The sequence below is a fragment of the Panthera uncia genome, chromosome X, assembly GCF_023721935.1.
Source record: "Panthera uncia isolate 11264 chromosome X, Puncia_PCG_1.0, whole genome shotgun sequence".
Lineage (NCBI taxonomy): Eukaryota > Metazoa > Chordata > Mammalia > Carnivora > Felidae > Panthera > Panthera uncia.
Window position 1 is genome coordinate 40,559,698 of NC_064817.1, and position 11,450 is coordinate 40,571,147.

General features: G+C 49.9%; 1 protein-coding gene and 1 non-coding gene across 2 annotated transcripts in view; one reads left to right on the top strand and one right to left on the bottom strand.

Moving 5' to 3' along the window:
* Window positions 1–4,487: 4,487 nt before the first annotated feature.
* The window catches only part of HDAC6 (histone deacetylase 6), a 22,968-nt gene continuing 16,005 nt past the window's right edge, over window positions 4,488–11,450 (top strand). Inside the window, exons 1-10 of the mRNA XM_049643235.1 lie at window positions 4,488–5,138; window positions 5,570–5,692; window positions 5,774–5,902; window positions 6,041–6,129; window positions 8,761–8,845; window positions 8,943–8,983; window positions 9,645–9,741; window positions 9,887–9,984; window positions 11,189–11,293; window positions 11,417–11,448. Coding sequence (XP_049499192.1) covers window positions 5,600–5,692; window positions 5,774–5,902; window positions 6,041–6,129; window positions 8,761–8,845; window positions 8,943–8,983; window positions 9,645–9,741; window positions 9,887–9,984; window positions 11,189–11,293; window positions 11,417–11,448 — 769 coding nt within the window. The 5' untranslated portion in view covers window positions 4,488–5,138; window positions 5,570–5,599. The remainder of the gene's footprint in view (window positions 5,139–5,569; window positions 5,693–5,773; window positions 5,903–6,040; window positions 6,130–8,760; window positions 8,846–8,942; window positions 8,984–9,644; window positions 9,742–9,886; window positions 9,985–11,188; window positions 11,294–11,416; window positions 11,449–11,450) is intronic.
* LOC125932432 (U6 spliceosomal RNA) lies at window positions 10,861–10,967 on the bottom strand. The gene has a single exon (XR_007460603.1). It is a non-coding gene; the product is annotated as a U6 spliceosomal RNA (small nuclear RNA).

Sequence of the window (11,450 nt, forward strand, 5' to 3'; positions counted from 1 at the left end):
TTCATGAACGCCTGCAAAAAAATGCTCCAAAGAAAGGATACTTATTTTACATTTTCATTTTACTAATGAAAAAGTAAGGCTCAGAACTGGAGTAACTCCCCCTGACCACACTGAGTTTAAGGAGTGGATTTTGGATGGGGCCGCTTCCCCTGATGTGAGTCTTGCTCACACTTAACTGGCCTCTCTCTCCCTCTCATCACTCACTCCTCAATCCACTCAGCTGAATTTGCTTTTGGGCTGCTTCTCTTTATGGCTTTCTCCTAGAACCCCAGAGAAAAGGGCTGCAAGGAGTGGGGGCGGGGGGGGGCACATGTCCTAAACACAGTAGGGGGTAAGCAGTTGTCCTTAGAACAGCACTTATGTAGCTAGTCGCCATGCCAGCCCACTGCGGAATCACAGCAGGCTATGCTCATTACAGGGGCTGTCCAGAACTGCCCTGGCCTTTAAAAGCCTCCTGCCTGCCTGGTCACCCCATAGAACCTCAGCCCTGTCACCTTGTAGGAGCCCCTGTCCTTGTCTTGAACAGAAACCCCTTTCAGAACCTGTGCTGGAAATGCCTGCTCCCACCTTGTTCAGGAGCCCCAGTCCTCACCTCCTAGAAGAATGGCTGCCCTAGTCTGATACTCTAAGGGAACTCTTTCTCTATTTAGCAACGGGAAACCCATCCTGACCCTGGATAGGAATATCAGCCCTCACCTTGAATAGGAGGAAACCCCGTCCTCCCATGGCACAGGAAACTCTGACTTAACCCTAGTTAGGAATCTGTGAACTCATACTGTAAGGAAGCCCTTTTACCATCTCTTTAGAAACACCTGTCCTGACCCTCTTCACTAGCCTCGACCTCTCTATAGGAATCCTGCCTTGACCTTGCACAGGACACCTCTGTCTTCACACTGTATTGGAGCCTAGCCCTCCAGATAACATTTTAGAAACACTTCAATCGCAATAAAATCTAGTTCTGAACAGGTTTTTTTTTTTTTTAATTTTTATTCTTGAGAGAGAAAGAGGATGAGTAGGAAAGGGGAACAGAGAGAGGGGGACAGAGGCTCCAAAGCAGGCTCTGTACTGACAGCAGAGAGCCCAATGCCGGGCTCAAACTCACAAACCATGAGATCATGACCCGAGCCAAAGTTGGACACTTCACCGACTAAGCCACCTAGGCTTAGTAATAAAAGGCGCCCCAATGAAATCTGGTTCTGAACCCATACCTGGCTCTCTTTGCAGAAATTCCATCTTCAACCTCTCCAGGAACTGACTGAATATACGATCTCTTGCCTCCATTGTTGACAATGAGCGCCCCCACCCCCATGTCACTCTACACAATTCCTGATCTCACAAGAACCCATGTTCCCACTCTTAACATGAACTTTAGTCTTGAACTTACATAGAAATCCCCTTCCTTAAAAAAAAAAAAATCCTTTCCTGACCCTCTACTTCAAGCCCAGACCTCATCTTCTACAGGTACCTATAGCCTCACCTGGCACAGGACCCCCCCCCCAACACACACACACACACACACACACACACACACACACACACACCGTACAGGGCTTCCTATCCTTACCATGTGTTAGCTCCACAGCCCTGACCCTCTACAGGAAGCCTTGCCTACAACTATACTGGAACCCTCTGACTGGACTCTATAGAAAACCTTTTCCTATCAATAGAAACCCATAACTCGACTGACAGGAATCTCTGACCTGATCCTTTATAGGAACCTCTAACCTTGCTTTCTGGAAATACTCTCTTGACCCCGAACAGGAAGCCCTGATGTAACTCTGACAGCCCTGGCCTTGCCCTGGAAGTCCCACCCTCACCCAGTACAGGAACCACTATTCTGACTGTGGCTACTACATTGGACATTGCAGCTCTTTGGGGTTTATAGAATCCTGTAGCAGGCACTGCTATTGGCTCATCAAACCTGTTTTCCTAACCTCATTCACTTTTCTGACCTCCTTTATGGTTAGATGTGGACATGTGACAGAGTTCTGATCAATGGCATATGGGCAATGATATACACCTCTTCCAGGCCTGGCCCATAAAAACCTCTCATGGAATCCCCCACTCTCTCTCCTTCCCCATATACCAGTTGAATAGTGAGAACCCCAAGGACTCAGAGGAGAGCAGAGCCACAAAATGGAAGCTACCTGAGTCCCTGAATGACCAGTAATAAATATTCACATTGGACTTTTTATGAGCAAGAAATAAACATTTATTTGTTAATCCTCTAAAATTCTGGGTTTGTTACAGGAGCTAGCATAATTTAGCCCTATTGATAACAATTTCTTGATTGAATCTAGACACGAACACCTGTTCCTATGGTCTACATTAACACAGCTCTGAACTTGTACAGAAACACCTGTGCTGACCCTGATCTGGACCACCTGGTCTCTTTATAGGACACTGTCATAATGCAGTTTAAGGAGTACCATCCTGAACTTGTACGGGATCCTCCAGTCTGGAGCTCTCCAGAAACAACTGTCTTGTCCTGTAGAAACCCCTGCTTGGGGGCGCCTGGGTGGCTCAGTTAAGCATCCAACTTCGGCTCAGTCATGATCTCACAGTTCGTAGGTTCAAGCCTCACATCAGGCTCTGTGCTGACATCCCAGAGCCTGCAGCCTGCTTGATTCTGTGTCTCCCTGTCTGCCACTCCCCTGATTGCACTCTATCTCTCTCTCTCTCAAAAATAGATAAACATAAAAAAATGAAAAAGAGAAACCCCTGCTTGGTTCAGTAGAGGAACAAAACTATAGAAACTACAGGAATCCCTGTCTTCACTATGTCCAGGAACACAGGTTGACCCAGTAGAACACCAGAAGTGACCTGATCCTGTCCATGAATCCCAGTCCTCACACAAAAGGAGTACCTCTCCTCAGGATGCATGGAAACTCTGCACTCCTCCTGTAAAAGAATCCCAGCCAGATAAAGGAAATCAAAGACTGACACTCTACAGTAGGACCAGAAAACTATAGCCTTCAGGCCAAAGCCAGACTTCAGCCAATCCCTACATTTTTAAATGGAAAGAAAGAATATGCCAAAGAGGCCATTATAAGGCCTGCAAAGCCTAGAATATTTACTATCTATCTGGCCCTTTACAGAGAAAGTTTACTGACCTCTGCTCTTCAGGAACCGTCTTCTGACTATACAGAAAAATGGGCCATGGGTCTTACAGGGTTCCCTACTCTATTAGTCTGCAGGCGTCAAAACCCCAGAATGTTCCCAGTGTATCAAATGTTTTCTTTGGTGTATGTAGGGGTTTAAAGGTCTTAGGACTTGATCCTCTTCCACTGGGACAAAAAAACCCCATGTTCTGGTAGGAAAAGAGTGGAAGGAAAGAGAAGGGTGGAACTGGGGTTTTCAAAATGGTCATAGGGCCAGGCTACTGGGCGATGGGGCTGTCAATCTGTTTGTTAGTCAGCGATGCTGAACCCCAGACGGCTTATCTCTTCAGCCCCAGCCTACAGCCCGGTAGGAAATGGTGAAGAATGAGAGAGGGAGATTAGGAGGGCAAACCAGCCTCCTGCGGGACTGATATTTACACATCTAGACAAGGCATGTGAGGGAGCTGGAGGGGCACACGGGTGAACTCCTCCTACTTCCCAGGCACACGCTTTCTATTAGAATTTGGGGGCAGAGGTTGCCCAGTGGAGGGAGCTGGAGAAAGAACTGCTGTGCACGAACTCCCCTCCTTGAGTCCATTCCAGCCCCGGGCACTATTATCATAATTTGCCAGATGAGGAAACTGAAGCACAGAGATGTTCAGCAACTTGCCCAAGGTCACATGGCTAAGTCGTGTAACCTCAGTTTCCTTATCTGCGAAGCAACATTAATAATAGGAACTACCTCGGGGCGCCTGGGTGGCTCAGTGAAGCGTCCGACTTCAACTCAGGCCATGATCTCACAGTCCGTGAGTTCGAGCTCCGCGTTGGGCTCTGTGCTGACAGCTCAGAGCCTGGAGCCTGCTTCGGATTCTGTGTCTCCCTCTCTCTCTGCCCCTCCCCTGCTCATGCTCTGTCTCTGTCTCAAAAAAATAAAATTTAAAAATAATAGGAACTACTTCACAAAATTGTGACTTACGATAATGCCTGTCACATATTACATGCTATCATCACAATTATTTGCTCCCCACTAAGAATCCTTCCATCCTACCCCCCCCCCCATTTTCGTGGCAGAGTATCCATAGCTAACATTTATTGAGTGTTTCCTGTGGACCGCCTTAGTTAATATTAACTCAGAAAACCCTCACAATATTTAACATCATCACCACACCCATTTTGGCCGCCACCAGCCCTCGTCCAGTTTCAACCGCGCTCGGGACCCAGCCGCCAGTCCGCCTGCGCTACGTCATCACAGCGCGCCGCGCGGGAAGCCGCCGGGAGGAGACGGGACGCCCCTTTCTAATTCTCTCGCTTGTTTGCTTGCTTGCTCTCGAGTCATCGTACGGCACAGTAGGCTCGGGTCCGGAGGACTCCTAAGGTGACTGGACAAGGACGGAGGCATAGCAGCTACGGCAACCAGGACGACGGCGGCGGTGGCTGGGGGAGGGGCGAGCTTAAGCCTGAGCACGGCCTCGAACCGCCGGCGCAGGCTTACGCAGGCGCCGCACGGCTAGCGTCGGCGCTCTGACGCGCTGACGGCATTTGTGAGCTCGCGGGAGGTGTGGCCTGCAGGAGAGGCGCAGCCCTGCTTGCCGGGACGCAGTGTGGGCGGGATTGGGCGGGTAGTAGAGAAACCGGCCCAATGGAAAAGCGGGCTTCAAGCACTCGCCGCCCGGCGGGTCGCCAGACATTTCGCAGCGTGAGCCATGGGCGGAGTTTGAGAAAAGGGCCACGCCCAGTGAGTGGAGCTGAAGCGATTGGTCGGCGTCGACAGCAGGGGGCGGAAAGGGGGAGGGGACTGACGGTAGGCGGCCCGAAACTGGCTGAAGGGGTTTGATGGAGCTTTAGGGGTAGGATTTGAGCAGGGGGCGGGATCTAGGAAAGGGGCAGTCCCCTGAGGAGTGGGGCTTGTGGAAACGTTAGGGGCGGGATCTGGCCAAGTGGAAGGTGTGGGTCCGGCCCGATAAGGGGTGGAGTTAAGTGGATCGTTAAGGGTGGAGTCCAGGCCGGAGCTGGGTCTGAGTCTGGCTGAGTGAAAGGGTGGGTGATTATCCTCGGAGATTAGCTGGAAGGGGCAGATTTGTGGAGGGGTGGGGTCTGGGCGAGGCTTGGAGGAATGAGAGTCTGGGAATGGGGCTTGGGGGAGCGGAAGGGGTGGTGATTAGCTGAAAAGGGCCGGCCCTAGGACGCACTGAGCCTAGGGGTTTATTGCTCAGCGTAGGGGCAATACTTTTCGAGGGGAAATAATAGTGTTAAAGGGGTGGAGCCTGGTAGGATGGGCGGGACCAGGTGGAATTGACACCCCAGTGGAAGGAGAGGGCCTTGAAAGGGGCGGAGCGTAGAAGGCAGTGGGGAATAGGATAGCAGAAGGGATGGAGACTGTATAGGGGGCGGGGCCTGGGAAGGGGCTGGGGTGTGGGGTCCTCCGGGCACTCCAGCTGGTTCATGGTCACCTCCATCCCACCGCCCAGAACCGCGTCAGGGGTGAAGTCTCCCCGACCATGACCTCCACGGGCCAGGATTCCACCTCAACCAGGCAGCGAAGGAGTAGGCATAACCCCCATTCGCCCCCCCACGACTCCAGCGTCACCTCGGTGAGGCCCCAGACCTGCCCGATCCGGGGGGAGGAGCAGTGGGCCGTGCACTGGAATCTGACCCTTCTCTCTGTTTGGCAGAAGCGAGGTGTTAAGAAGGGTGCCATACTCTCCTCCAGCCCTAGTCTAGCAGAGGTAAAGAAGAAAGGCAGAATGAAGAAGCTCAGCCAAGCAGCAGAGCAAGACCTAATCATGGACCTGCGAAGGCTGGTGAGAGTAGCCTGGCCTCAATGGATTTCACCTCTTGTGACAATCAAAACCCTATGGTTCACCCTCCTGGACGGTATAGTGTGTTCCTTCTGACTCAGGCCCTGAATGGATTGGTGTCTCCCATTTTTTTCCCTGCAGGATCTGAACCTTGAGGCCAAGACACTGTCTGGCACTGGTTTGGTGTTCGATGAGCAGCTAAATGAATTCCACTGCCTCTGGGATGACAGGTGAGGCTGGCTCCTCCAGGCTGTCCCCTGGAGGGACACAAACACACAAATAGACACACTTAGAGCCCATTAGCAAGAATGAATCCATTCTTATGCTAGCCTAGAGACTGGAAGCCCATGATTTAGAGAGGTGAGGCGTAGGCTTGAAAAGATTCCATTTAGCCAACACTTACCGAGTATTCACTGTGTTCTGGGAGTTGGTAACACCGACATCAGACAGGACATACAGGGTCCCTTCTAATGGAGCTTATAGCTGAGTAGGAGAGCCAATCATTAAACAGCCAACAGTGGTGTGAGGTGTTTAATGAAGGATGACCTAAGACCAGGGTATTCAAGAGTGTTTAATAGAGGTCCCTAGACTAGCATCCAGGGTTCACAGAAGGCTTCGTTGAAGAAAGGACACTCATGCTGAACTGGAAGAATTATACCTCCCATTTGCACACACATGTCAGTCCATCAGCAAATTCTTTTGGCTTTGTGTTAGAAGTGTATTCAGTATCTGACCTCTCCTCACTGCCTCCACTGCCACCGTCACCATCACTCCCCTAGACTTTCGGAGGCCTCCTCACTGGCCCCCTGCTTCCATCCTCAGCCCTCAGCCCTGCTGTCTGTTCTTCACAAAGAAGCCAAAAAAAATATATGTTATCATTCTTTTTGTTTAATTTTTAAAAGTGTTTTTATTTATTTTTAGCGGGAGGGTGGGAGGCAGAAAGAAAGAGGGAGGCAGAGGACCCAAAGCAGGCTCCGTGCTGACAACAGAGAGCCCGATGCAGGGCTCAAACTCATGAACCGTGAGATCATGACCTGAGCCAACTGAGCCACCTAGGCGCCCCCTCTTTCTTTTTTTTTTAATTACATTTTTAAATTGAAGTATGTTTGACATACGATGTTATGTTAGTTTCAGTGATGTTCTCTTTCTTAAAATCCTTCAGGATTTTGCCGTTGCCCTCAAGGTAAAGTCCACATTCTTCATTCTGGCCTCTAAGGTTCCACATGATCTGGCTCCACACCACTTCGGTGACCTCATTAGCCAATCCTCCCCCTCACTCGCTTCTCTTCATTTCACCCACACTGGTCCCCTTGCTGTGCTTCCAACATGCCAGGCCCTCTCAGCTTGGGTCTTTACCCTGGCTGGTCCCTTTTTCAGAGATTCGTTTCCACCTTCTCCTCTCCCTGTTAACATTCACCTCTCAAAGAGACTTCCTCACGGAGGGCTTTGCCTGGCCACCCACCTGATCTTTAGGATATTCCCAGCTTGTGTCATCGTTAGTTCACTATCATACTTAACGTATTTAGCAGATTAGTATTGGTCTCCTCTGTCCCAACAGAAGACTCATGATGGCAAAAGACTTCACTATTGAATACATACCTACCATCTTCTGAAGAGCTAGGGACACCACAGTAGACAAAACAAACGGAACCCCTGCCTTCATGGGGATTGCATTTTGGAGGGAGAAGACAGTAAACAAAAGGCAAATGTCGAGTGTGTTAGAAAGAGGTGCTGCATAGAAACACTGATGCAAGAAGGAGAGTGGCAGAAAATGTGGTTGAGGGGAATCCGTTGTTTTTTTTTTTTTAAGTTTATTTATTTTTGAGAGAGAGAGTGAGCAGGGAGGGCAGAGAGAGAGGGAGACACAGAAACTGAATCAGGCTCCAGGCTCCGACATGGGGCTTGAACCCACAAACCATGAGATCGTGACACTAGCCAAAGTTGGACGCTCAACCGACTGAGCCACCAGGTGCCCCAAGGGGAATCGGTTTTAAATAAGATGGTCAGGGAAGGCCTTGCTGATCTTTGAGCAGGGATCTGAAGGAGGTGAGGGAGTGAACCATGGAGACATCTGGGAGAAGAGTGGTTTGGCTTTTTTGAGAGAGAGAGAGAGCAGGGGAGGACAGAGAGAGAGGGAGAGAGAGAGAATCCCAAGCAGGCTCTGAACTGTCAGCACAGAGCCCGATGTGGGTCTCGAACTCATGAACTGCAAGATCATGCCCTGAGCCAAAATCAAGAGTTGGGTGCTTAACCAACTGAGCCACCCAGCCACTCTCCTGGGAGGAGAGTGTTTAAAATCACAGGGAAAGAAGATAGCTGAAAAGTACTTTGGTTTGGGTGAGGAACAGGGAGGAGACCAGTGCAGGAGAAGCAGAGTGGGGGGAGAGCCTAGCATCTGAGAGGCTATGTATGGGGCAAGTGATTCACAGCCTTCTGGGGCATGGAGAGGACTTCGGCTTTGACTCTAAATGAGAGGGGAACCATGAGAAAGTTTTAAGTACAGGAGAGACGTGACCTGATTTGGGTTTTAATCAATGTCTGGCTGCTGTGTGGAGGAAGGGCTTCTGGGGGAGCGAGCGCAGAAGCAGAGAGGCCAGTGAGGAGCTGAGTGTAGCAGCACAGGTGGGAGGTTCTGGTGGCAGCAGTGGGGATGACAAGGAGAAGGGCAGGTTCTGGATATATTACAAGAGCAGAGCCAACAAATGCCAGGGATGATTCTGAAGATTCTGGCACAAGCAGCTGTGGAAGGATAGATGAGGAAGATGTACAGGAGCAGATGTGCTCACCAGTGTCCCTGTGTGTGTGTGTGTGTGTGTGTGTGTGTGTGTGTGTTTGTATGACGGTGTCTCTTGTCAACCTAGCTTCCCTGAAGGCCCTGAACGACTCCATGCCATCAAGGAACAGCTGATCCAGGAGGGCCTCCTGGACCGCTGTGTGTCCTTTCAGGTGAGTTCCCCCAGCTGACACACTGGGTGGTGGGCGGAAGCTGGCAGAGCCTGGGTGTGGCCAGTGCCTTAGTGCTTTATTTCTTATGTCTCCCTAGGCTCGATTTGCTGAAAAGGATGAGCTGATGTTGGTTCACAGGTGAAGGCTTCAGAACTTTGTAGGGATGGGGAGGAGGCTGCCAGGGCATGCTGGATTCTTTGGGAAGGAATGTCATGGGCCCTGTGGCCTTGGGCAAGTGGCTGAGCCTCTCCTAATCTCACAGTCATTGCCGATCACATAGGAGCTAGTAAATGGAAGCTCTTCCAGAGGGCCTGCTAGGTCATCAGCCCATAATAGGCTGTTGTTGTTATTATAGTCTAGTGTGTAAACATATGCTGGATGTGTGGACAGGGTGATCAGGGGTTTCCCCCATGGAGCTGTAGGAACCCAGAGTAAGGGCTCTTGTGTGATATGATTCAAGGAAAGCTAGCTTGGCAGAGGGGATATATCTGAGCTGAGAAAAAGAGTGAGTCAGATGAAGAGGGAAGCTGAGGGAAGGGAGGTATAGACAGCTGGAACAGTATGGCCAGTGGCCTAGGAGTAGGATTTATTGTGGCTAGAGCAGAGGGCAAGGGCTATTACTGGAAATTAAGCAGGCTAGGGAAGAAGCAGGGGATGTGTCCTATATCCCAGCTATTCCCTTTCATTGACATTTGAGGGGGCCTGACTTGACCAGGGCTCATATGGGGAAGGGACAGGGCCCTGACTCAGGCCCAGGAGGGAGGCAGGCGCTTGAATCTCATCCTGCCTCTGTCGCCAGCCTAGAATACATTGATCTGATGGAGACGACCCAGTACATGAATGAGAGAGAGCTCCGCATCCTAGCAGACACCTATGACTCAGTTTATCTGCATCCGGTATGGATGAGAGCTGTGAAGACGGAGTGTGGTGGCAATCCTGGGGTTTCCCGTCCCCATGCCCATCCCATCCTGGGGAGGAGCAGCTGAGTGGACAGGACTGCCCTCCCCCTTACTCTCTCTATGGCTCCCATTGTCTCTTCAGAACTCCTATACCTGTGCCTGCCTGGCCTCAGGCTCTGTCCTCAGGCTGGTGGATGCTGTCCTGGGGAAGGAGATACGGAATGGCATGGCCATCATCAGGTAGGACCCACCAGCATTTGGCTTTGTATATTTGAAATAAATTCCTTCCCTCAAATGTAAAATGTATTGGTATGGGTAGTATATTCACATGGTTCAAGAGTCAAAAGGTACAAAAGTGGGTACAAAAAGTCCCCAACCCCCATCCTCCCACACAACCTGCTTCTTCTCCTGGAGGTAGTCATTGTAACCAGTGACTCATGTGTCCTCCCAGAAACATTCTGTGCCTGTTCATGGAGTAAATGCCATATTCCATCAATGCTAAGATCTAGATTTTATCATCTTGAAATCCCGGTTCATCTTAACAATGGTGTCTCAGAATTCAGTTAGCAGCATTTTGTTTTATCATTGGCATGTGAAATCACTGCACATCTTAGCATCGTTGGCATCCCAGAATTGATGAAATGCAGAAGATACAGCCTTTCCTCTCCCTCCCCTTTTTTAGCCACAAATGGAGTTGCACTCAACATGCCCCCTTCCATAAACACGCTTCCTTCCATACTGTGCATTTTTCACTTCTACACTTTGGAAAGCTTTCCTCTAACAGTAGATAGCTTAGACCTGCATAGAATGCCACTGCAAATGCACAGGAAGTTAACCAGCCCCCTAGCAATAGGCACTTTGGTTCTCCCCAATCATTTGCTGTTTCCAAAACACGTCATGGCAAATGCCATTATCCATTTATAAATATGTTATTTCACCTTTTTTGTTATATGAACTGTGGGCTACATCCCCAAGAGCAGAATGGGTGTGAGGGTGTCTGTATTGACAATTTTCACTTTATTTATTTATTTATTTATTTATTTATTTATTTATATTTTGAAGCTTTGATTCCAGTGTAGTTAACATAGAGCATTATGTTAGTTTCAGGTGTACAATATAGTGAAGAAACGCTTCACAAATTTGTGTGTCATTCTTGTGTAAGGACCGTGCTAATTTTCTCTGTACTGGTCCACTTTTAGTATATGTGCTGCTGAAGTGAGCACTATGCACTGATAATTTTAATGAATGTTGTCAAATATCCTTTAGGGAGAGAGCAGTAGAGTGGGGGTGAGAGTCTGGGGGCCCCAATTACTCAGTTCCTGGCAGATTTGCAGGCATCGACACTGGGGGAGTTGGTGGCCCAGAATTGGGGAGGGGGGAAGAGTCCATCTCTGCAGAGGAGGGCCCCCTACCCCCAATCTGTGGCCTTCCCTGTCCTCCCCAGGCCTCCTGGACACCACGCCCAGCACAGTCTTATGGATGGGTATTGCATGTTCAACCACGTGGCCGTGGCTGCCCGCTACGCTCAACAGAAGCATGACATTCAGAGGTCAGCAGCAAGTAGCAGGGAGAATATGATGGGGGTGGCATGGGGTAGAGTATTCTGGTCTGGGCACCTCCCCAGATACATCTTGATTCTTTTACATAGTATCCTTCTCTGTCCTCCTCACAGGGTCCTTATCGTGGATTGGGATGTTCACCACGGT